Below are 23185 nucleotides of genomic sequence, written 5' to 3'. Positions count from 1 at the left end.
ATCATCTCCGCTCCTCTTTGCCGCTGGTATGCCGGGATCCCCGCCAAGCCATTTTTGAGCCCAACTCCCTAATCCTATTGTGCCCTCGTCTTCGTCCCTCGCCCGCCGTTTCCCCGCACTCTTGCTGCAACCTGGCGTGGATGGGATCCGCCGGCACTGCACCCCGCACTTTGTGAAGCTCCACCGCGGATGACGAAGTGCAAGAAGCGCGATTTCCAAGCGAGCCGTGCCCACTGAGGGAGAAGAGTCCGGGTGTGCCTGAGGCATCGCTGCTAAGCCGGCTTCAGGCCGGCTGATATAGAGTCTGGGGATGCCTTTGCTGCGAGCAGATGATCTCTTCCCTTTCATCCATCCAATTCATCCCCCTTCCCTTGCATCCTACCGTTTCCACCCCCCTTCATCTCCTGGCTATGAGCTCTGCAGGCGAAAAAGATTCGAAGGGCAGCAACTCGCCCGGCGAGCGCGATGGTGGGCACGTCCTGGGCGCCACGCGCACCTACTCACGCGACAATGACAGCGCAGAGGCCAACAAGGCCGCACTTGGACCCCAGCCTGTTGACCCTCTCGATGCAGCTTCCAAGCAGTGGGACTTTTCGGACATCGATGAGAAGAAGCTGAGGCGCAAGATTGATTTCAGACTCATTCCTGTGAGCCAGCGGTTCAGCGGGACGAGGCGGGATGTCGCAAAAACGCGTCGCTGACTTTGCCTACGGCGCTCGACAATTAATATCTTCTCTCCACCCACAGTTCCTCTCTCTGCTCTATCTGTTGTCATTCCTCGATCGTTCCGGTGAGTTCGTTGGCTCAACCAGCAATGAGCGGCCTTAGTCATGTGCGGCTGTGATTGACCCCGTTCGCCCTCCACCGTCCCGCAGCAATTGGCAACGCCCGCCTCTTCCACCTCGAAGATGAGCTAGGTATGCGGGGAACTCAGTACAACGTTGCTGCCTCGATCTTCTACTTCTCGTACGCCTTCTGTTCGTACAAAGACGAGTGGCGATCCAAGGCTTCGTTCCCGCTCAACTGACCCTCTGTGCCTCTCTCGTCTGCAGTTGAAGTTCCCTCAAATGTTCTTCTGAAGCGCCTCACTCCCTCCAAGTGGTTTGGGACCATCACGATGCTCGTCGGAGTCTGCATGCTTGCACAAGGCGTTGTGACGAACTATGCGGGCCTTTTGGGCGCTCGTTTCGCTCTCGGTGTGGCAGAGGCAGGTGGGTTCCGCTCCTAACTTCCCTTAACGTTTCTATCATCACCATTGACCATTTTCCTGCCTTTCTCACAACCTCTTAGGTCTCTTTCCTGGCGCACAGCTCCTACTGAGTGGATGGTACCCTCGCAAGAGCTTTGGGCTTCGCAGTGCCATCTTCTTCTCAGCCGCCACGGTGTCCGGTGCCTTTGGAGGCCTGCTCGCTGTAGGTCTCTCCAAGATCCGAGCAGGGGAGTACAGCGAGGAAAACGATGCGTGGCGCTGGATCTTCATCGTCATTGTAAGGATCTTGCCTCTCCGACCGTGCCAGTCATTTACTGATCTCGACCTGGCTTCCCTCGCCGACAGGGCTTGGCGACCTTCGTTGCCGGCGTGTCCGCCTTCTGGCTCTGCGCCGATTTCCCTGACACAGCCAAGTTCTTGACGCCAAAGGAACGTGCGTGGGTCGTCGCCAATCTCCAAGCTGACTCTCAGTACTCCGCTGCTGGAGAGTCCTTTACATGGCGCAACTTCTGGAAAGGATGGGCCGACATTAAGACTTGGGTCGCCGCTCTGGCCTACATGGGCGTTGACGGACCACTCTACGCATTCTCCGTCTTCACGCCCACGATTATCAAGAGTCTTGGAAGCTACGACTCTATCGAGTCGAACTTGCTCAGTGTGCCCATCTACGTATTCGCCTGCATCGTCACGGTTGCCGTGGGCTTCCTTGCAGACCGCTACGGGCGCAGGGCGCTAATCAACCTCATCCTCATTGTAGTAGGTATCATTGGATACGCCATCCTGATTGGCGTCGATCCGCGCCAGACGCCCGGCGCATCCTACTTTGGCATCTACCTCGCTGCGGCTGGCATCTACCCGCTCATCGCCAACACCATTGCCTTGACCGGATCGCACATTGAGGGGACGTACAAGAGAGGTGTCGTCATGGGCGTCGTCATCTCATGGGGTAACATCAATGGAGCAGCTACCTCGCAAGTGTACCTGCCTAGGCAGTCTCCTCGCTACCAAATGGGCCATGGCATCATCATTCTCTACCTCGGTATCGGCTGGATCTCTTCTGCTCTCTACCTCTACCTGATCAAGCGAGCAAATGCCCAACGAGAGCGCGGGGAGTGTAGCGAGATCATCCTCGACCACATGCCTGAAAGCGAGGCCGTACCTGCTGCGGAGGAGGCAAGGGCAAAGGCCATTGCAGACGTCAGGGCCCAAGGTGGTGGCTTGAGGAACAGGTGGAAGGCAATCAAGATGCAGCTGCACATGGAGTCGGGGATGACGTACGCTAGCGTTGATGAGGCGAAGAGGCTGAGGGGAGACGACTACAGCGGGCACCGTTACTCGTACTGAAGCGCAAGTGCGAGGAATGAGCGCGAGAAGAAAAAGGTGGTGGCGCGGCGGGACGTAGCGGGAAACGGCCTGAATCAGGGCCACCGCTGTCCATATCGTATGTATTTTAATTCTGCCGCAGATGACCTCGGGCTTCTGCAGACAATATTTGCCAACGTTGTCATCTATGCCTGTGCTTCTGCAGTGGTGGCTGTGTCGTACAAGGGCAGGCAGTGGAAGCCATCTTCTCGCTGCGTGCAGACCCGTGTCGAGGCGCGCCCACGCGTCACGGAAAGGGATTCCAATTTCCAGACGCATGACGGACGGGAGCTGAGCAAAGTGTTGGATGTCGTCCTCGTCCTACTTCTCGTCACCTCGCTTTCCTCGAATAATTGTTATCGTCATCGTCTTCAGTGGCCCTCGCTCTCATCGCGACTTCAAGCTATGAGGCGTAGCGGCAGCAGCAGCAGCGGGGCTGCCCGTAGCCAATTCAGACCGCCCTCGTTCCTGCGAAGGACGGATGACGCTCGTGGCGATCACGCTGAGAGCAGTCGTGGAGCATCATCTGGGTCTGCATCTGTAGAAGGCTCCGTCCAAAGGCTGTCGTCGGCTGGCGGCAGGTCGAACCCATTTCAGCGAGGTCCAGCTGGCATACCACCGCCTCATCCCTCGGCCGGCCGACGAGTTGAGTCAGCTAAGCCGGCCGGCGGCAGCGACGATGTTGAAGGCGATGTCTTCAGCCACAGCATCGACTCGGCCGCGCCTGAAGAGCGCCGTAAGGATCCTGCTTACGAGCCACGCCAGTCCACAGCCTCTGCCTCGACGTCAGATGGACCCAGCTCTCCCTCAAAGCCTGGCCTCGTTGAGTATTGGATGTGCATGTGGCGCAAGCCTCAGGGTCGCAAACACAAGACGTGGGACGGAGACGCTGTTCTCATAGTCGACCGTCAGAGAGGCACATGCAAGCTTAAGTGCCAAGAGAGTGGCAGAGAGTGAGTCGACTCCGCGTCAGGCAGCATATAGGGCGGTCAAATTGAGCATCGCGCCCTCCTCTCCTTCGCCCGCACAGCCTCGCCTTCAGCTCGACTCTAGCTGGCAAAGTATTTGAGAGCGGCGCAGAGATGTCGCTGGGCGGCAAAGAGATCGAGGTTGACCACGAGATCTCACAGCGAGAATATCTGTCTGGCATCCCCGACTCGTACCAATGGCCAGCCTCCACCAAGTCTCTCACCAAGCAGGCCAACTCGCGCGCCTCGCCCGTATCGTCCAACGTTTCACCTCCTTCACGACTGATGGCGCCAGCTCCAGCTGCATCCTTCTACTCCAAGCCGCTACCCAAGCCCAAATTCAAGGACCCTTCGCATCGAGGTCTGTCTCCTGAAGTCGTGAAAGCGCTTGAGCGTCAGAGAGACGACGGCGAGGCAGCTGTGGCCCTCAAGTCTTCGATCAAGAGCAACCACGGCGAGACATCAGGCTCTGCCCTAACTACATCGCGCTCCAAAGCATCGTCTCGATCAATCAACGATCGTGCTGTCCCGTCACCTCCTCCGCAGCCTCGCCCGAACGGCCTCTACCACCGCATGGACGCCCCCGAACCAAGATACGATCCTCTCGCGCCCAATGCCATCGTCATGGATCGGCCTACGGCTGACCACCAGGCGCGTTTCAACAAGCGCGGAGACCCTATCGTTGATGTCGTAATCAACCCTTTCCTAGCTCAGTCTCTGCGTCCGCACCAAATTGAAGGCGTCAAGTTCCTGTACAATCGTCTCATGGGCTTGGTCAACGATGAGGCAAGTCGTGGAGCCATCCTGGCAGATGAAATGGTGAGGGTGGGCGAGTAGCGTAGATGGCCGCGTCGTGCTCGAGCTGACCGTACATGTGTTCTCGCGCAGGGTCTGGGCAAAACACTTCAGACGATCACGCTCGTCGAGACGCTTCTGCGTCAGAGTCCCTACTACTCCTCATCGAAACCACGCGTCATCGACAAGGCCTTGATAGTATGCCCGCTCTCCCTAGTCAAGAATTGGCAGCGAGAGTTTCGCAAGTGGCTCGGCACCAACGGTTCTTCAAACATCGGTGTCGTGGCCGTTGATGGTAACAAGGGCAAGGAGGTTACGCAACGCTTCGTGACCTCCAAGCGCGACTCTGTCCTCCTCATCGGCTACGAGAAGCTGCGAAGCTGCATTGACATCCTTGCAAGCGCACAGCCGCCCATTGGCCTCATTGTGTGCGACGAGGGACATCGCCTCAAGTCCAAAGACGCGAAGACGACCAAGATGTTTGATCAGATGTCCACTGATCGGCGCTTGATCCTCACGGGCACGCCGATCCAGAACGATCTCTCTGAGCTCTACGCCATGATTGACTTCGTGTGTCCAGCCCTCTTGGGCGAGTATAGCACCTTCAAGAGCATCTTCGAAGATCCTATCCTCAAAAGCCGCATGCAATACTGTTCCAAGGAGGACCGTGATCTGGGCCAGACCAGAAGCAAAGTCCTCGGCGAGATCACGCGCATCGTCGTCCTACGCCGCACCGCCGACATCCTCGACGGTTATCTCAAACCAAAGACGGAGGCCATTGTCTTCTGCAGTCCAACTCAGGTGCAGATCGAACTCTATCGCCACGTCCTTCGCTCGACCGAGGTTCGGGCAGTGACCAGTGGCTCAGGCGGCGGTGCTGCTCTGCCTCTGATCCTTCTTCTGCGCCAAGTCTGCGACACACCCGAGTTGTTGCTCAAGGTCGTTGAGGGCAAAAGCACAGGCAAGACGTCGCTGGCTCATGAGGTATTGCAAGACTCGCTGGACTTGTTCCCCACGAAGCGTGTCACCGGCGACGTCAATCTGAGCGGCAAGCTCATTGCTCTCTCCAAGATGCTCAAGATGATCAAGGACGAGACGGACGACAAGGTGGTGCTCGTCTCAACCTTCTCTTCGACGCTGGACATTCTCGAAGCCTTTTGCAAGCGATCGAAGTATCCCTTCGAGCGGCTCGATGGCCAGACAAAGCAAGACGACCGTATTGCAAATGTCAACAGCTTCAATCGAACGTCGCGCTCCCAGTCGTTTATCTTCTTGCTCAGCACCAAGGCTGGCGGCGCAGGTATCAATCTCATCGGCGCGAACCGTCTCTTCCTCATGGAGCCCGAGTGGAATCCAGCCCTCGATCACCAAGCAATGGCGCGCATCCATCGCGACGGGCAGAAGAAACATTGTTACATCTATCGGATGATGATGGCCGGCAGCATGGACGAGAAGATCTTCCAACGACAGATCCAGAAGCTAGGCATCAGCGATGCGCTCATGGGCGCAGGTGCGGACGCAGACGAAAGCGACGGCGACGGCGACGGCAACGATGGCGGCAAGAAGCGTAAGCGCTCGTCACACGCAGGCACGTCATCCACCAGCGGCAGCAAGAAGTCCGGCGGCGACTCGTTCACGCCCGAAGAGCTGAAGGACATTTTCACACTGCACGAGAACACGCCCTGCCTATGCCACGACCAGCTTCTCTGCTCGTGTGGTGGGCGAGGAGAGCTCCTTAGCAGCCAAGCTCAGGCGCTCCTCAACAGCTCGCAGGGTGACACGGATGACTTCGATCCTACGACTCGCGGCTTCGTCCCAGCTTCGCAGCACACGGCGCAGAGCGAGATCCAGCATGCTAGAGAGGCGAGAGCGCGATTGGCCGGTTTGGCTGACTGGAGGCACATTGAGACAATCAGCGGCAAGAGAGACCAGAGCCCCGGTGCGGATGACGGGGATGACTCCGAGAACGAGGATGGGCTCGCAGCATCGGTCAAAGCACTCGCCGACGATGCGGTGCTCAGTGAAGTCGTACGCCGTCAAAAGGATGTAGCTAAGAAGATCAAGATCAAGACGCGCCTTTTAAAGGAGCAAGCAGAGCAAGCCAAAGCCGCAGCACAAATCGGCGAGCTCGAAGAGCCTGAAGACAAAGGTGGCAAGTCCCTTTCCCTTCTCGAGGAGATGGACCTCGACGCTCTCGAAGCCAGTGCAGCAAAGAAGAGGACTGACCAACAGAAAGCCAGAGCTGAAGCTGCGGCAGCAAAGGCGGCAGCCGTACTTATTGAGACGGGCAGCGGCGGGTGGAGAATCACGGACGAGGAGCCTGGCAATATTGTCTACGTGCTCACACGCCAGTCGGGTGGGGAGAAGAGAAAGAAGAATAGAAGTTCGGCTGACGTCGATGCGGAGGAGCCTGATCAAGACCAAGTCGCCACCAGCAGCAAAAGCAAGCTCTTCCTCGAAGCTGATGATGACTCTGACAGTGATGGAGATGATGACTCTGAGGAGGATGCAGCGATCGTCTCAATGCAGAAGCGACAACGCCGTCAGCAAGCAGAGAAGAGTGGGCGTCGTACCGTGAAGCTCGGTATTCTTGACGAGGATGATGAGGAAGTGGAGGAGATAGACGACTCCGGCGAAAAACCCATCATTGCAGGCAGCTCGGGTCGCCCCGCGGGCTCAAGCTCCTCGTCTGGCGTTCAGATCAAGCAGGAGCCAGGAGTCAAAGCAGCAACCGCTCCAAGTCAGTGGATAGACTATGAGATGAGAGGGGAAGAGGGCGAGGACGAAGTAGACGAAGAGGAGAAGAGAAATGACGATGCTGCCGATTCATCGTGCTCGTGGTCAGCATCGCCTCCGCCAAGCAAGGAAGAGGTGGAGGAGGCCGACAGCGATGAATGAACGGATTGGAGAAGCTGTTTACTCAAGGCGGCCGGTCATATTTTCTGTCGTCTACATCTTTCTTCTCGAAAATAGCACCTAAAGCTCTGAATATCGATACCAATCATCAACCTCATCGCGGCATCAATGTGGCTGGGCGCGTAGAGAGGCTTAAGACGACGAGCCGCTCGGACCGCCCTGCATTTCGGCTCGGCGGGAAAGTGTTGGTTTGGTCTGGGTGATTCAATGAGGTCTTGCCCTCGTACCCTTTCTTCACCCCCGTCACTACTTCACTGAGGAACGACATCTTCGCAGCATAGCATACACTCGGTGCAGAGACTGCTGCGACAGCACTGACTGCAACAGTGTCACCGTCGAAGGGTGACTAGGATGGCCAACAATCCGCATTTCGACTTCACACCAACTCTTTCATCCTCCTACTCGCACTCCTCTTCCTCCTCCTCAAGAGCCCTGCAGTCGGCAGACAACAATCCTTACTTTGAGTTTCAGGGCTCCTCGTCCTCATCGTCTTATCATCGGTCGCCTCCTGGCGGATCAAGACGAAGCTCAGCTAGTAGCGGCGGGCAACGCCGGTACAGGACCTCGAGTCCAGTCAACACCTTCCATGGCCCTCCTCCTGCGTCAACGACAGGCAATGGTGGCTGGCGGGAGATAGAGCGTGTGGCAGGGTCGGACAGCACCCATCAGCAAGACAAAACAGCACTGGGCGATGCACTACTCGAGGGGTCGAAGCATGGCGGACCACAAAGCGTTTGTGTCCTGGACACGAACACTCTCGTACATGCAGCCGCTTTCTTTGAATCCCTCTTTCGTCTGCTACTCCAAGGCATGGCGAACGCATCTTCACCCATTTCCTCATCATCATCTTCCACCAGCTCAGGCCGCCATTCCAATCCATTCGTATTGGTCATCCCACACTTTGTCCTCGAAGAGCTCGACGCCCTAAAAGTCCGGCCTTCCGTAGGTCCACAAGCTCGCAAAGCCAACCACATCCTGCTCCGCGCCTTGGAAGCGCAGCAGCGGCTAGCACGGCAGCTACGCCAGCGAGAAGACGGCCAGGGACGGAGCTCTTCTCCCAAGAATAGCGGCGAAGAGCTACCCCGCTCCCGGCTATGCATTCTAGTAGAGAAAGCTCAAGAAGCCCTGCCCCGCTCTGCTCGCAGCACTGGCTGGTCAGTCGATGTCGCTCTAGTGTCTCTGTGTCACACACTTCAGCGACAGACGGGCCTTCCCGTCGTATTCTGCAGTAATGACACGAATGCACGAACGCGCGCAGAGATTGAGGGGGTGCAGACCTTCGACCTTGGAGCTGTACTGAGGGCGAGTGCCAGGGTGAGGGCAAAGGAGAGGAGCAAAGTGAGGAGGGTCAGCGGAGGTGACCGAAGTAGTGCGGCGAGTATCTGGAGTGGAAGTGGGAGGAGGGGTAGTGATGGCGACGAGAGAGCTGTAGAGGGACGTATCGGCGAAGCAAGTTGCCCGGATGAGGCGCCAGAGATGTTGTTGGAGCAGTGGGCGGTGCAGATTGGCGGTGGAACAACTGGGGATGATGCTGGTTGCGATGGCAAAGACGAGGCTGACTCGGCCCGTGTACTGGGAGAGCAAGCACTGCCATCGTTGCGTGTTTCCAACGGATACTCCACCGCTCTTACGCAACCATCGACAGAGGACGATGGCATGGACATGGACCTTGACGCGCAGGCCGCCGCACCTCACCAAGAGCACACTCACCAGCCGCAAGATGCTGTCACCAAGCGTACCCGTCTCTCGACATCAGATCCTCCTACCGGCACAACAGATCATTTCCCTGCCTCAACCAATCAGCTGGCCGACCTCCCTCCCTCCGCTGATGTCGAGCTCAATCCCACGTTCCATTGGCCCAGTGGCGGCACGACATCCTGGAGCGGCAACTCATCCGCAAAGGCAAGTAGTCAGCGGCAGCTTCGTCCTCTACCGAAATCTGTCGAAGCAAGGCAAACGACATCAGATGGCAGAACGGCGAACGGCGGTGCATTGGCTTCGTAGGGCATGTAGAAGGGAATCGTAGACTGGCGGCTACACAACGGTATCAACAAGCGAGCATCATTATAATCATTCTGTATCTTTATACCATCTCCAATTCATCAATAGCTTCATCCATCAAACGACCACGGTGCGAGAGGAAAATGTCCGTTGTTAGAAAGGCTGAAAGTTGCGGAGGGGTATCGAAAGCAGGCTGGTAGCCACGATGCAGTAGTCGGGCCTTCTTTGGCGGAGAGGAAGTACATAGACGAGAGACTCGCATCATCACCACTGCCAACCACCAGGGAAGCTCTTCTCCTGCTCCGTCTTCGTCGCAGAAGCATCATTGTGTCCCTCCTCTGCCACTTCATGGATGACTCCACCGCCTCCAGATCGCCAAGCCTGCATTTGCGTATCGCCGGAGCTGGAACGCGAGCCGGTGCTGGACATGCGGCGCCCCTGTCCGTGACCGTGGCTTTGGCTTTGAACTTGGCTCTGCATGCCAACAGCCGCTGCGGCAGCGGCAGCGGTAGACGACTCAGAGGGACCACGACTACTTGACCCATCTCCGTCCCCAGACTTGATGCTGGGCAGCTTCTGTACCATGCGACCTAGGTGACGGACGTACGAGGGAGTGTTGGTCGTAGTCGTAGGGCGGTTAGAAGATTGAGTAGGTGGCGTAGGAGGAGGAGCTAAGCCGGTTGGCGAGGCGGCGGTAGAAGGTGAGACTGAGCGACTCCTACTTGCCAGCCTTGGATCGGGTGCAGCGACATCGACTAATCCAGGCATAGAAGGCAGATCGTCACCGTACTTGACGCTCTCCGCCGCAGTGGCAGCACTGCCGCTGCTACTGGCAGAACCACGGCGCGACCTCGACGGCGAAGTCGAGGCTGGGGCTGCGGCGGGCACTGAGATCGATCCACCCGAAGAGCGGCGAGAGGAGGCAGCGTGGCGGTGCGCAAGTCTACGGCGCTCCTGGCTCGGGGTGCGCTCGTGACGTGTGAAGCCGTCCTCAATATCGGCGCTGGCGCCTCGAGCGCCTCTGTTCGGAGAGCGGGCCCCGTGACCCATGTCTGACTCGTCATCGTCATCGTTGTCCCCTCCTCCTCGCCCAAACCAGCCAGAGATGCCCAATTTGCTGGCAGCCTTAACATGCTGTGGCTTTGCCTCCTCGTTCTGACGTCCGGCCTTCTCCAGATCGCGCGAGTAAAAGGCATCGTGGCTCAGCACGGGGACATTCTCCTCATCCTCTTGTTCGGTCACTCCCACCGCAACACTGCTCGCACCCCACAAGCGGCGATATAGGGCTACACCCCACCCTTCGGCGCCGGCGCTGCCCTGGCGTGGATGAGCAGCTTCGGCGGCATGGAGACCGTCTTCGTCTTCCTGGTGCTGGGAAGGCTCTCCACGCTGCCAATTGAAGCGCGATAGGCGAGGCGCAGTGAGTGACGAGCCTGATCTTGACTCGGGAGCGACCGACGCCATGGTGACCGAGTAGCCGTCGTGCGTATCCACATCTCTACTTGTTCGTGGGCCGTTTTGAACGTGCGCTGCAGCCTTCTCCACGTCCGCAGGAGTGAGCGTATTGTCATCGTTCTCGTACGCCCATTGTGCCTTGTACGGCTGGCGATGTCCTCCTGCGGCCTTCTCCTCCATCAAAAGACGATGCATCTCAGCACTCTCTCCCACTGTCCCGCCCACTCTACCTCCACGCATCACCTTTTCCTCATCACCGGTCACGGGTGCCTTCCCCTCTACCAGCAACGTGTCCGGGCCCAGCCCAAGAAGACGATTGTAGCGTCGAAGGAGGTGGAGGAAGAGGACCACAAACACCAGGTAAAGGGCAGCCCGGAGCGCCGCAGCGATGATGAAGAGGCGGACCGTGTTCTTCCCCCCCTCTTGTGCGCACGGAGCGGCTCCAACGTCTGGCACTCCCCAGATGAGGTCAAACTCCCATTTACCTGCACAACGTCGTCCCACATCCCTCGTGATTGCCTGTGCTAATCCCTTCTTGCTCTCCTCGGCGTAGTACTTGTGCCACGCGGCAATCAATCCCACGTTCGCGAGGGACATGGCGATAGCGATGATCCCGCCGAGGAGGACGGCGAAGAACACCACTGGAGTGGCGAAGGACGATACCCGGGAGAAGCGGAGGTAGATTGCCGCGAGGAGGAAGAGAAGGAGGGAGTACGAGGTCAAGATCACCGAAAGAAGTGACATAGTACGCAAGAGGGCGTCCCGTCGGGCAGTACTGCTGGTAGTACCGGCACTGGCACTTGCGCTGGCCGCCGCTGTGGCCGCATCTGGACTGAGGGTTGTTGGCGTCCCTAGATGAATCCAGGCGATCACGTAGCGGGCGAGACAATACGCTGTGAGAGCGATGAGGGGTAGAACCGCTGCGCCAGCCGCTATGCGGGCGCGTCGCTTGAGCTTAAGCGGCGTCATGAGGCGCAAGCGCTGCGTCTCGCGGGAGAGGAGGACCGCATTGGCTGCTTCTTCCTCCAGGAGATCGTCCTCAGCTGCTTGAAGATATTGCTTGCTGGCGAAATCGCCCGGAGGTGTGCGTGTGGGCGCAAGGGTAAGAGCAGAACCATGTGATGCCGGGCTGTAAGTGGCCGCGTTGCTTTGATGCGGTGCAGGGGCCTGACCGTACCTTTGCGGCGGAAGGAGAATGGAGCGCGATGGCTCCTCGGGCATGTGAGGAAGGTCGTTGCCTATTGAGCGGCTGCGCTTAGAGCGACGGGGCATCGCGGACTACAAGTGTATCGAAGAAGTTGCTAAAGGATGTTGTGAGAGTGATTTCTGCGTTGTCACAATTGGTCGGCCGCGTCGTCGTTATTCGTATCGTGTCGTGAGGGTTGTCGTTAGAGGGTCGTCAAAGGGGCATGATGGCGAGCGTAAGTGGGATCGAAGGCAAGAGTCATGCCGGACGAGAGCTACGAAAGCCACTTCGAGGCTTCGTCTCATCTTCTTGGCGTACCCCTAATCCAAGGTGAGCCCTTGACATCGATCGCGGCCTCTGGATGCGAAGCACCCCTGAGTGAACGAACCTCTGCGACGCGCTTGGGCCCTGCACTGCGTGCGAGTCCGTGCCGCCGGTTCAAGCCGCGGACGCGCTAGCCTCTGCTCGCTCACTCCTCGCAACGATATCCGCAAAGTGATGATCCGATGACATCTAATGCTTTCCGGGTGCAACAGCAGCGTGAATGCAAATATACAATGGAGCTCTCACAGCGATATGTCCGAGATAATCTCAGGCTGAAGCACCCGCACCTCTCTTCTCCGCCCCAGGCGGCGCACCAGCCGTCTCCACCACATCGCGCAACCCCTCCTTCTTCTCCTTGCGCTCCTTTGACTCTTGGATCTGCGATACACAAAAGGGCGACCGGGCCCTCAGCTTGGGGCCGTAGACATACAATGCGTAAGGCAGGAGGGAGAGAATGATAGCGATGATGCCCAGGATGGTCCCGAAGCCGGAGTAAGGCGCTGCCGTCTTCCAGTGGACGTTCTCGTAGGCCTGCACCACAAACAGCGTGAAGCTCCCCGAGAAGATCTCCCTCATGAGCGACTGTGCCCCTACAGCGCTGGCCGCAAAACGAGAGTAGCATGCAGCCGTATAATCACTTACGGCCACGAAGATGATATGGCTCGAGAAGCCAAAGATGGCCGTGGCGATGACCGACGAGCTCCAGTGAATATTAGGCGCAGCGGTCCATGCGAACCAGAAGAGACTGATGGGGAACAAGGGCGCGGTGGCCAGCCAACCCAGACGATCTTCGGGGCCAAGCTCGCCTTTCTTGCGCACGCAGCGACGCTGCCATGCCAGCTGAGCGGGGAGGGCCAAGAAGCCAATGACAGCGCCGATGAAGACGGCGAGGAAGGGGAGGTTCTCGTTGCCGATGGAGAAGCCGTACAATTTGCCGTAGACAAGTGCGAAGCCCAGAATGAAGGCATAGATGATGCCTGACGGGACAAGAAGAAATGTGAGCTGTCAATTTCTTCACCTGTCTGCCCTCGTCATTGCAGGACTTACAGTAGTTGAACCCATCGTAGAGCGACGTAGCCACCACGATCGGCTCACTGAACAGCATCCAAATCGGCCGTCCAAGCGTCTCGGTCAAGGTATCTCTAATGCTCTTGGCTTGAACCTCCCTCTCATGCGCGCAGTACCAGCGCTCATCTCCCGTCTCCTTGCGCTTCTGTTTTGCCACCTTTGCAAGAATGATCCCGCCTCGCGTCTCCTGGGTGAAGCACACCAGCAGAATGAGCACAAGTGCCATCCCCAGCCCAGCAGCGCCAAAGGTCCAACGCCAGCCAATGTTCTGTACAATGTACCCGCCAATGACGGATCCCAGATATGCGCCCGTCTCCGCCGCTAGGGCGAAGGCATTGACTCCCCAAGCCTGGTCATCTGGGGACCACATGTCGCCCACGTTGCCGATCGAGTTGAAAGTGCACGCCGCGAAGAAGCCAGCAACGAAGCGAAAGGGGAGCATAAGGGCTATGCTGCCCGCAAGAGCGCATGGTAGCTGGCAGATTCCGACCATGAAGACGGAGAAGAACAGGATGTACCGTCTCCCGTAGTCCTCCGATACAGGTGCCGTCACGATGGGTCCTACAGCGAACCCGTAGAGGTAAATGGCCTGGACAGTTCGCATTGCCGCTTCGCTGACGCCTACTGCTTCGGCTGATGAGGGGGTGGCAGGGGCGAAGATACTGGAGATTACCTGAGCCCAGATCTCGGGAAGGAGGTAGAGACTGAGTTGGAGCCATTTCTTGAGTTCGGACCAGTTGCGTGGGTCGCGAGGATCATCGGGAGCGAAGTCAATCAGGAAAGCAGGATCATCGCGAACCGCTGACTTGTTGTCTGCTCCGGGGCCAGGGGGAGCAGAGATGGAGGGAGCCATCGAGGGCGTCGAAGCCGCGTCTTGCTCGCTGTTGATGGCCGTCGGAGGCGGAGAGGTGGCAGGCTCTGCAGATGACACTGGCGGCAGCGAGGCCGCTGCGGCTGGTGTTGTTGTTGTGCTCATTTCGTGGGCAGAGGAGGTAGAGGTGATTATATGCGGGGTACGTTGGCTTCTTTGGATGAAAGGATTGGAAGGGCAGAGGGTACGTTCCGGAGATTTGAAGGTGGAATGATGTATTATGCTGCGATGCTGCCAAGGTGAAAGGATGACTTGGGCGCCCAGTGCTTACGACGACTTCTTATACGCTTTCCCCTCCTGGAGTCATGCGCTGTATGATGCCACGGCCCGATACCAGAGATGAGTGACTGAGACTGAGATGATAGGAGAGGTTACGACGATAAATCGTAATGGCGAGCGGACTGGAGCTCCAGGATGGAAATCGTCCTATTGGCCCGCGGGATGGAACACGCCACCTCCGCGCCAAGAAGCCAAGGTGGGTGCGGGGAGGCAAGGCGAAACGGGAAACGGCGCCTTCTCCGCGGCCCTGCAAACAAGCTGCGACCGGCTGCGACTCGCTGCGACTCTGCGACTTCCTCTGCAAAACGGTCCGGCGCTACTGCGAGGCGCAGGCTGATCTTCGCGACGAAAATACGAACAGGGCCACGAGTTTTGGAGGTGGGCGTGAGGATTATGGTAGTAAAGAGAGACTAGCTCGAGATGTACAGAAAGAGAGGAAGGAAGGAAGGAAGGCAGAAGGGGGCATGATGATCTTCCGTCACCCAGCCATGCCAGCTAAGCTCGTGTACCCCTCCCCATCACCAACGTCTCTAACTCGCCCGGCTACCATGAGGCCCCCTCAACCTTGAAGGTCTGCGCGTACGCAAAATAGTTCTGCATCAACTTCAAAATAGGCTGCGGGGGGTTCATCGACACGAGCGTGTACGAGACCTTCTGCAGCCCTTCTGACGCAATCAACTTGAGCAAGTTCGCAGCCACCGCCCCTGGGAAGGAACCCTCCATGTACCATCGATGGTGGTACGCCGTCAACCTGAGGCTCATCCAAAGGCTACGCTGGACGTCCCTCGCCTCTGCATAAAACTCGAGGAGACGCAGGTACGCCTTTGCACTGAATTTCGCCTCGATGCAGCGTTGGAAGGCGTCTTTTGCCTCCTCTTTATGATGCAGTCTGAGAGCGAGCTCGCCCAGAATCTCCCATTCCGTGCCAGTTTTGCGATAGGGGAGGTTTTGCGTGCGATAGTGTGCCAGCTCTGCTCGCCATATGGTGTAGACGCGCAAGTCCTCGTAGAGGACCATGAAGAGGTTGTCAAGCCAGCGTTCGCACAGGCGCTTGTTGGTGAAGGAGAAAGCAGAGGAGTCGCCGTCTTCGTTGCTCGTCGGGCCTTGAGAGTCGGTTTGGTGTTGCGAGGCAGCAATCGCTCCAGCATCGGCTGCGTCTGCTGCGATGGCGTTGGCTGCGGTCAGAGAGTCGGTACGGCTGTGGCTGACCGCAGACGGCTTCTCGAGCGGTGGTGGTGTCACTTCGACCAGTGGTGCCGCTGCTTCTCCATTGGTCGCGGCCGATTCAGCCGCCTCGTCATGTTGTGCTGACTTGACGCCATTTGTCTCGCCCCCTTCAGCCGCGTACTGTGACAGCTCTGCGCGCTCTCGCTCATGATCGCTATCTGTTGAAATCTTGATCGTCGGGATATCTTGGGTCGAGTTATTATTCGTTGACTCAAGTCCGAGCTTGGCCATGTCTTTCGCAGCGCTGTCCGTCGAGCTGTCTCCCGTCGCAGCAGCGCTTGCCGCCTTCGCAGTCGCCTCGTCCTCTTCGTCTCGTGGCGGGATCGCCTTCGTCGACGCCGCATCGTCATTCTCCTCGGTTGCTCCAAGATTCGGCGGCGTCTCTGTTGCGGGCGTCCTCTGCGCTCGGTACTCTTCCTCCATCACAAAGACAGCGCTCCTGCACCTCAACAGCTCGTCCCATCCAATCTTGCTCACCAGCGTCGATAGCAGAGCGTACGCCTTCGCAAACGTGCCCCGCAGCGCAGGCGCCGGCAGTCGAAGAAGCGCCACATCTGCTTCATTGTCCTTTGCCGACTCCTCGTCCAACAGACCGCTCTCTGCAATGAACGATTTGACGGGCAGGTGGCTTTTGGCGGGTGTCGGCATGCGATGGAGGTCTCGCTCATTGTAGGTGAACATCGGGCAGGAGTTGAGCGTGAACAGGGCAGACTCCCAGTCACCAACCTCAATGTAGCACTCCGTCAACTTGGCCCACGTCGCAAACTCGCTCGGAGCGCAGTTGACCGCTTGCTTGGCCAGCTGGAGTGCCCAGTCTGACTTGCCTTTTGCCCGTAGGAAGTCGGCTTGGACGTGTAGAAGGGCGTAAGAGTGAGGGGTGGTTTTGATAGCCGAATGCATGATCTGGACGGCCTTGATCTCTTCGTGCATCCCGATGTACGCCTGCGCGACCAAGGCGGCCACTTCTGGTTCTCGGGCGTAGAGCTTCTCAAAGAGATTTACCGCCTGCTCGTAGCGAGAGGCCTCGCCAAAGTACTTGAGGATGCCCTTTGTGAGATGATTCGATACGACTGTGGCCACTTGAATCTCAGGATCTGAGCCCAGCTGCCAGCCCTTGAAGAAGAGATTCTCTGCTGCTTGGAGGAAGCGATGCTCTGCGTCTGGGCTTGAAATGGGGTCGAGCTTGCGATAGCCAGCTAGACGGTAGTTGACATCGTCTGAATAGAGGATGGAGCGCAGCAGCGCCGAGAGGTAGACTTCTTGCCAGATTTCTGGCGTGGGCTCATGTCGCTCTCCGCGAAGGTCAAGCACATAGGCATCTACGCTGCCGGGAATCCTGACTTCTACTCGGACGTCGACGCGTGAGAAGGCATTGAAGCAGCTGCGTGGGGTATGTGGGACAGCAGGTCAGTCAGCCACCACAACGTCCTGGCAGAAAGCTCCTCCCGACGGTGTCTCCGCGCTCACCAGTAAGCTCCGCTCTTGAGCTTGTAAGCGGTCTTGCTCGAGAACCATGCCGGGTTCTGGTCGAGCTCGTACGTGAGCGAGTTGATATATGCCGCAAGGGCAGCAGACGAGGAGGCGTCTACGCCCGAGACATAGTGGTAAGACCCAATGTCTTTCGCACCAGTACGTCCCGTAGTCTTGATGACATGGCAGAGATCGGGCGGTCCAAGTTCACGAAAGGAAGCCAACGTCTCAGTTCGAGAGACGAGAGACTCGCCTACGTCGACCTCGAAGAACTCAGGTTGCGAGACGAATGAGTCGCCCATGGCGCACGACCTGAGGGGAAAGGAAACCGCAGCTACGTATGCGCAGAAGGTGAGACGCGAAGCGTGGAGACTGAAGATGAGGGTGAAGGTGTTGGTCGAGTTGGAAGAGGAAAGGCTGCTGGGAAAGGAAGTGTCGGACACCTGCAGGCACGCCCGCTTTGACGCTGGGCGTCGGCCGCCGCCGTCGTGGACTGGTGGACGCATTGCTGGTGGCCCGAGCATCACGAGCCACGTGGGACTTCATTGAGACTTCTCTCAGTCCGACGTTGAATTTTGGTGGGCTCACACGACTGCCTCTTCTCGCTGTCCTCTGTCTCATCACTACTTCCTCGCCCAGCATGGTGTCCTTCTGCTGCGACTCCTGCACCGATGTGGTCAAAAAGCCCAAGCTCGACCAGCATTACAACAGTCGATGCGGCGCTAGCTTCACCTGCTTGGACTGCTCAAAGACCTTCTATGCGCCGCCAGAGTGGAAGAGCCATACCTCTTGCATCAGCGAGGCTCAGAAGTACGAGAGGACAGTATGGCAGGGAGACAAGAAGAAGGGAGGAAACAAGCAGCAGCAGCAGCAGCAGCGAGCACAGCAGAATGGCAACGGGGCTGGGCATGCTAGCAATGGGGCTACGCCATCGACCTCGAACGGAGTCCCTGTGAACGCCAGCCAGCAGGCAGAGTCATCGACGTCGTCGTCGTCGTCAAAGAGGAAGCACGATGAGGCTGCAGCAGCGAATGACGGGGTCAGCAAAGCCGACAAGAAGGCCAAAAAGGCAGCTAGAAAGGCGGCGAAGGCAAGCAATGGTGCAGCAACCGATTCAAGACCAGCCGAAGCATCAGCAACTCCAGCTGCCGCTACGTCACTCAGGCAGCGAGTCGTAGCCCTTGCGGCTGGCAAGCAGACGTCGCTGTATGACCTGCTGGAGTCGCACGCCGGCGAATCGAAGAAGCTGCAAAAGGAGCTGTTGAAGAGCATTATGGTGGGCCAGGACGGAAGCTTGGCATGGGCGTAGCCGCTCAAGGCGAGACACAATCAGCGCGACATATTGTTACCACTCTGTCATCTCAGCAAGCTCTGTTGTAATCCACCTCATCGCACCTTTGATGCTTCTGTGCTCCTCAGCGCTGCACCGCCCTATTCCCCTTCGCGTCGTCGCGTTGCCCTTCTCACGGCGGAAGCGGAGCTGAGACGACACGGGGAGGAGGAGCGGGAGGCGGGCTGCCCAAGCGCAGGCGCAGGCGAGGGAGACGAGTCGACGACGGGCGAGCGGAGGCTCAAGGCTGCTTTTGGCTCTCAGTGTTGCTCTTTCTGTCGTCTTCACCTTGCTCTCCTTTGCTCTCATCGACTATCATTTGTTTGCTGCGGCGGCACCAGATCGCCATCTTCATTGAGGACCACTCAAGTCTCTACTCCGTCGCACGCTCTTTGCCGCTCTCCATCATCATTAGCTGCGACGCCGCCCGTCCTCTTCGCCGTCTCCATCCCGTTCGTGAACCGACCCCGACGCTGGACGTCGGACTCGCCTTCGACGCTTCGACGACGCCGCCATCTCAACTGCGATGGCCGACCCAGAACAGAACGCCCCTCTTCCAGTGGGACATCAATCCGCCGCTCCCCAATCCGTCATTGCCCAGCATGTCTCAAACCAAGTCCTCGCCCAGATAGCATTGCAGCAGCAGACGGCAGCCGCAGCCGCCTCGAGAAAGGCAGCGAGCACGCCCTCTGCTCCTCCCTCTTCGAAACTTCCCACTCTTGTCGAAGCGTCACACGTCAATGCCCTCAATGAAGCCACGGGACCTTCTCCGACCGGTCTGCCAAGCAACATGGACTCGGCTCTCAATGCCGCTTTGGCGGGCATGTCTGCACCTCAGCGAGCCCTCGCTCAGGCTCGCAGCGCAGGCTACGGTCAGGCGATTATTGAGCTCGCAAACGACGAATTCAGGCAACGATGGGAGCGACTCTGTCTCAGTCCGCTCGAAGAGGATGATCAGCAGCAGCAGCCAGGCGCCTCATCATCACAGGGATACCCGACTCCATCTATGATGCCCTCTGGGTGGAACCAGACTGCCAATCCGGGAGGCATGGGTGGCAGCTGGGAGCTATTGGCAGCCAGCGCAGCTGTACCACCTGAAGCTGGCGGGAGACCATTCTCACGCAGCTCGAGCCGCCTTGGCATAGCGGCCGAAGCCAACGGATCAACCCAAGGCAGTACCGGTCCCTGGTCAGAAAAGCTTCGCAAGCGCGTCCTTCAGATCCGCGAAGCTGAGGAATGGCGAAAGGCGCCCATCTTCCGTCGAACGGAGCTCAATCTGACCAACTTAGACGACTCAGACGGCATCATGGCTTTGGCGCCCTCATGGCTGGAGCTCGACTCGCCCGACGAAGGCATCAGGCTTGACTCGGAGATCGCGCTGCATGCCTTGATCACCTACGCATCATACCTGAGCATTTCGACTTTCATACTGCCGCCGCCATCAAGCGATCCATCACGGCGTCACCTACTGCCTCACTACGCAAGGGCAATCAGTGCCGCGCTTCATTCTGGGCCTGGACGCGAAGGGGCGCCAAGTGCTGGGAGCTGGATGACCTTGGTAGTCCGGCTGCCGATCTCGTCGCCTCATTCCCTTGCGCAAATTCTAGCATCACGATCAGCAGGCTCTGTCGCCTCGTCATCCGCGGGTGGGCCCAGTGGCAGCGGTACAGGGGCAGGAGGAGCAGGCAGCAACAGTCTTCGCGCCTCAGATGACTGGGCCTTTGAAGCCTGGAGCCAGATCCGACACCTGTGCGGGTATCATACTCGCCTGCAGCTCCTGCTTGACCTTTCCATGCCCCTTCCCTCGTCCGCCGGCCTCTCGAGATGGAAAGCAGAGCCCGTCTCTCATATCTGGCTGCCCGCCAGCTCCTACCTCAGCAACGCGAAAGGCTTTCCCGTCCTCAGCAAAGCGACCCAGTCACTCATCCGAAACCTACTCACCAAGTCTCCTAAACCCGTAATAGTCCTCTCGGGGACGCATGATCCTCCACCTCAGCACACGCGAGGAGGCCCGCAGGCCTATCTCGAATATCTGCGCCACCTAGAGCGAACTGCGCCACCAGAAGATGCAGTGGCCATCTTCGCACGTGGATACGCTGACTGGCTTCAAGCGCCTCTCCAGCCGCTGATGGACAACCTCGAAGGCGCAACCTACGAAGTATTCGAGCGCGATCCAGTCAAGTACGCTCTGTACCAGGAAGCGGTGAAGCAAGCCCTCCTCGCCCGCCCAGCAGGGCAAATCACTCTCATCTGGGTGTGTGGCGCAGGTCGCGGCCCGCTCGTATCACGATGCTTAGCCGCAGCAGCTCAGGCGGGCAGAGCGGTCAAGATCATTGCGCTCGAGAAGAACCCGTCCGCACTGATCACGCTGCAGGAGAAGCAAGTGAAAGAGTGGGGAACAGACAGAGTAGAGCTGCGATTCGGGGACATGCGTACTGCGGACCGGCCGATGAGAGAGGACGAGCGAGCGGACATTCTCGTCAGTGAGCTGCTCGGCTCGTTTGGCGATAACGAGCTCAGCCCAGAGTGCTTGGACGGCGGAGTGCGCTTCCTCAAGAAGGGCGGCATTTCCATTCCGGCATCGTACACGTCGTACGTCACGCCGTTGAGCTCGGCGAAGCTGCACGCTGAGGTGCTCGGGTCGGGGGCGAACGCTGTAGCTACGTCCAGCGGACCGAGTGGCGGATCGGGTACCAATCCGTGTGCATCAACACCAGCGCAGGTCAAGGCGGCCGAAACCCCCTTTGTGGTTCTCTTCGGCTCGGTGGACCTCCCCGCCATCCCTTCCTCCTCAGCGCAGCGCGAAAAGATCCAGGAATGCTGGACCTTCGCTCACGCCCCGCTAGACGGCATCGACGTACCCCTCGACTCCTCTGGGCTCCCTCTCTCCAACTCGCACAACGTGCGCACGTCCTCTCACACCTTCTCTATGCCACCGCAAGCCTCTCTGATTCACGGCCTGGCGGGATACTTTGAGGCCCACCTGTATGGGGATGTCCATCTGAGCATCCACCCTGATCCAGCAAGGGGTTCAAGAGACATGCTGAGTTGGTTCCCCATCTTCTTCCCGCTCAAGGAGCCGCTCTACGTGCCGGCGGACGGGGAGGTGGATGTGCATCTCTGGCGTCTTACAAAGGGCAGACGGGTGTGGTATGAGTGGAGCTGTGAGGTTTTCCTCAATCTGCCGCCGACGCCAGGGCAAGGCTCTGCGGCAGCAGGGGCAGGAGGTACGGGGAACAAGAGAGCATCAGCGATCCAGTTCTCAGAGCCAGGCAGGGAGTCACCCCTGTTAGGAGCTGGGGATCCGGGAGCGTTTGCCAATGCACCACACACCCCGAGGATGCCCTCCATCGCTCTACCTGCTGACGGGCCTGGAGGAGGGGGAGGCAGCGTAGATCGAGCGACGTTCAATGGCAGTGCGCAAGGACGTAATACTCCTACGCCTTCAGCTGGAGCGGCAGCGGCCAAGGCGAGGAGGATCAAGGTCGGGATGAGCAGTCTGGCTAACCCGTCAGGGAGAAGCTCTTGGGTGGGCATGTAGACGCGCGTGAGATCGTCGACATCATCGCAGCCAGGAGGGCGAGAAGAGGCGGATGATGTCGGCTGCTCTGCGCTTCGTGGAATCTTACATCGCATTCATTCATCGATCGGCTCCTCGTTCTGCGCTCGCTCTGCTCGGCAGCGCACGTCTATTCTGTACTGTATCGTTTGGACAGCCAAATCGAAAATCGCAATGATTCTCTGCGCGCCGATGCCATGTTCTGCGCTCCTTCAGGCTCCTTCACTCTCTTGTTTTCAAGAAGGGGCTTGCATTGATCGAGTGGGCGTACACGCTGAGCCGCCCCGGCTTCGAGCCGCAGCTCTTCATCGGCCCTGGTCCCGTCTCATAGATCTAAGCGTAATTCTCACTGTGAAGCGGGCGCAAAGAAGGATGTCAAGTCAGCCTTGCTGTATCTCACAATTGCTACATCTCTCCCTCCTCTGCGTCTCCCACTCACACATCAAAGTACGCATGCTTGTCATGCGGAATCGCATCCTTCTGAATCTTCAAGATGTGCTGCGGTCGCTGGAAAGGCGGCGTAGGGGGGAGCTTGCTCTCAGAGTAGGACAGCTCGTTGCCCTGCTTGTGAACCTGTGCGAGGACGTTGGTGAAGGCTGAGGGGGATGAGAGGTCCGCCGGGGCAGTGAGAGCCATCGTGCCAGAGGAAGGGGTGGAGGACTCATCGCCAGGGGCTGCCAGACTCTTGGTACCGTCCTCGTTTGGCGATGCGAGGAGAAGCTGAGTGAGGGTCTGTTGGTTGATCATCTCCAGCTGCTGATATTTGCGTCGGAAGTCGCGGTTGTAGTAGAGGTTCGACGCAATGTCGCTTGCCCTTGAGGGGGTGGTAGCGGCCCTCTCCGGCCTGTTGCCAGGCGGCGGGTTGCGGTGGTCTTGCGGCGTGGGGAGACCGCTGCTGATCTCTGGGTTGACGGAGAACTTGTTGCGGAAGGCGCGCCAGAAGGGAGTCTTGCCCTCGACGTAGTGGTATTGGTGAGGGGAGGCGTAGCTGCGCAAAGGGGCACGAGAGGGAGAGATGAGCATGCGGTAAGGCTGGGATCCTTTTCGTAAGTCAGGTGATGCTCACTTCTTTGCCTCGTTGAAGAGAGCCCTTGACGGCCTGAGTGCTGATGCCATGCTGGGCCTTAGTGAGTGGTGATGGTGATCGTGGTGGTGGTGATGATG

The 23185-nt window shown here is 58.4% G+C and overlaps 9 protein-coding genes across 9 annotated transcripts; 5 read left to right on the top strand and 4 right to left on the bottom strand.

Moving 5' to 3' along the window:
- The first annotated feature begins 342 nt into the window (after nucleotides 1-342).
- Nucleotides 343-2729, top strand: BDZ90DRAFT_278560 (MFS general substrate transporter). The gene is made up of 6 exons (XM_025509099.1): nucleotides 343-647; nucleotides 748-790; nucleotides 876-977; nucleotides 1053-1211; nucleotides 1291-1487; nucleotides 1556-2729. Exons 1-6 carry the CDS (start codon nucleotides 411-413, stop codon nucleotides 2552-2554), a joined length of 1737 nt encoding a protein of 578 aa, XP_025363792.1. The 5' UTR covers nucleotides 343-410; the 3' UTR covers nucleotides 2555-2729.
- A 248-nt stretch (nucleotides 2730-2977) lies between these two features.
- On the top strand, nucleotides 2978-7233 carry BDZ90DRAFT_259229 (hypothetical protein; the record flags this gene model as incomplete). Its single annotated transcript, XM_025508146.1, has 3 exons — nucleotides 2978-3525; nucleotides 3603-4359; nucleotides 4429-7233. The coding sequence occupies 3 exons, from the start codon at nucleotides 2978-2980 to the stop codon at nucleotides 7231-7233; spliced, it is 4110 nt and encodes a 1369-aa protein (XP_025363791.1).
- A 185-nt stretch (nucleotides 7234-7418) lies between these two features.
- BDZ90DRAFT_140560 (hypothetical protein) lies at nucleotides 7419-9386 on the top strand. Its single transcript, XM_025503465.1, has one exon. It carries the CDS (start codon nucleotides 7603-7605, stop codon nucleotides 9253-9255), a length of 1653 nt encoding a protein of 550 aa, XP_025363790.1. The 5' UTR covers nucleotides 7419-7602; the 3' UTR covers nucleotides 9256-9386.
- On the bottom strand, nucleotides 9298-12254 carry BDZ90DRAFT_231167 (hypothetical protein). Its single transcript, XM_025505747.1, has one exon. The coding sequence runs from the start codon at nucleotides 11977-11979 to the stop codon at nucleotides 9517-9519; it is 2463 nt and encodes an 820-aa protein (XP_025363789.1). The 5' UTR covers nucleotides 11980-12254; the 3' UTR covers nucleotides 9298-9516.
- Nucleotides 12255-12484: 230 nt separating this feature from the next.
- Nucleotides 12485-14138, bottom strand: BDZ90DRAFT_217583 (MFS general substrate transporter; the record flags this gene model as incomplete). The annotated part of the gene is made up of 2 exons (XM_025504323.1): nucleotides 12485-13194; nucleotides 13265-14138. 2 exons carry the CDS (start codon nucleotides 14136-14138, stop codon nucleotides 12485-12487), a joined length of 1584 nt encoding a protein of 527 aa, XP_025363788.1.
- Nucleotides 14139-14978: 840 nt separating this feature from the next.
- Nucleotides 14979-17555, bottom strand: BDZ90DRAFT_250537 (chaps-domain-containing protein; the record flags this gene model as incomplete). The annotated part of the gene is made up of 2 exons (XM_025507696.1): nucleotides 17130-17555; nucleotides 14979-17043 (listed from the first exon to the last, which is right to left on the bottom strand). Exons 1-2 carry the CDS (start codon nucleotides 17432-17434, stop codon nucleotides 14979-14981), a joined length of 2370 nt encoding a protein of 789 aa, XP_025363787.1. The 5' UTR covers nucleotides 17435-17555.
- A 217-nt stretch (nucleotides 17556-17772) lies between these two features.
- BDZ90DRAFT_259224 (hypothetical protein) lies at nucleotides 17773-18441 on the top strand (the record flags this gene model as incomplete). The annotated part of the gene is made up of 1 exon (XM_025508145.1): nucleotides 17773-18441. The coding sequence occupies one exon, from the start codon at nucleotides 17773-17775 to the stop codon at nucleotides 18439-18441; it is 669 nt and encodes a 222-aa protein (XP_025363786.1).
- Nucleotides 18442-18988: 547 nt separating this feature from the next.
- Nucleotides 18989-22003, top strand: BDZ90DRAFT_217975 (PRMT5-domain-containing protein; the record flags this gene model as incomplete). Its single annotated transcript, XM_025504344.1, has 3 exons — nucleotides 18989-19482; nucleotides 19543-21102; nucleotides 21142-22003. The coding sequence occupies 3 exons, from the start codon at nucleotides 18989-18991 to the stop codon at nucleotides 22001-22003; spliced, it is 2916 nt and encodes a 971-aa protein (XP_025363785.1).
- Nucleotides 22004-22081: 78 nt separating this feature from the next.
- BDZ90DRAFT_250535 (hypothetical protein) lies at nucleotides 22082-23138 on the bottom strand (the record flags this gene model as incomplete). The annotated part of the gene is made up of 3 exons (XM_025507695.1): nucleotides 22082-22370; nucleotides 22461-23009; nucleotides 23088-23138. Coding segments are annotated over 3 exons (616 nt in total), but the record flags the coding sequence as incomplete, so codon positions are not given.
- Between the last annotated feature and the right edge of the window lie 47 nt (nucleotides 23139-23185).

This window comes from Jaminaea rosea (assembly GCF_003144245.1).
Source record: "Jaminaea rosea strain MCA 5214 unplaced genomic scaffold BDZ90scaffold_3, whole genome shotgun sequence".
Taxonomy (NCBI): Eukaryota; Fungi; Basidiomycota; class Exobasidiomycetes; order Microstromatales; genus Jaminaea; species Jaminaea rosea.
Note: the sequence above shows the minus strand (reverse complement) of the source record. Positions and strands in the feature narration are given on the sequence as shown.

Excerpts from the sequence above, each read along its gene's own strand:
- BDZ90DRAFT_278560 (XM_025509099.1), top strand. The coding sequence starts at position 411 with ATGAGCTCTGCAGGCGAAAAAGATTCGAAGGGCAGCAACTCGCCCGGC. Across the intron at positions 978-1,052 it reads CTACTTCTCGTACGCCTTCT|TTGAAGTTCCCTCAAATGTT; the intron begins GTTCGTACAAAG and ends TCTCGTCTGCAG. Across the intron at positions 1,212-1,290 it reads TCTCGGTGTGGCAGAGGCAG|GTCTCTTTCCTGGCGCACAG; the intron begins GTGGGTTCCGCT and ends ACAACCTCTTAG.
- BDZ90DRAFT_140560 (XM_025503465.1), top strand. The coding sequence starts at position 7,603 with ATGGCCAACAATCCGCATTTCGACTTCACACCAACTCTTTCATCCTCC.
- BDZ90DRAFT_231167 (XM_025505747.1), bottom strand. The coding sequence starts at position 11,979 with ATGCCCCGTCGCTCTAAGCGCAGCCGCTCAATAGGCAACGACCTTCCT.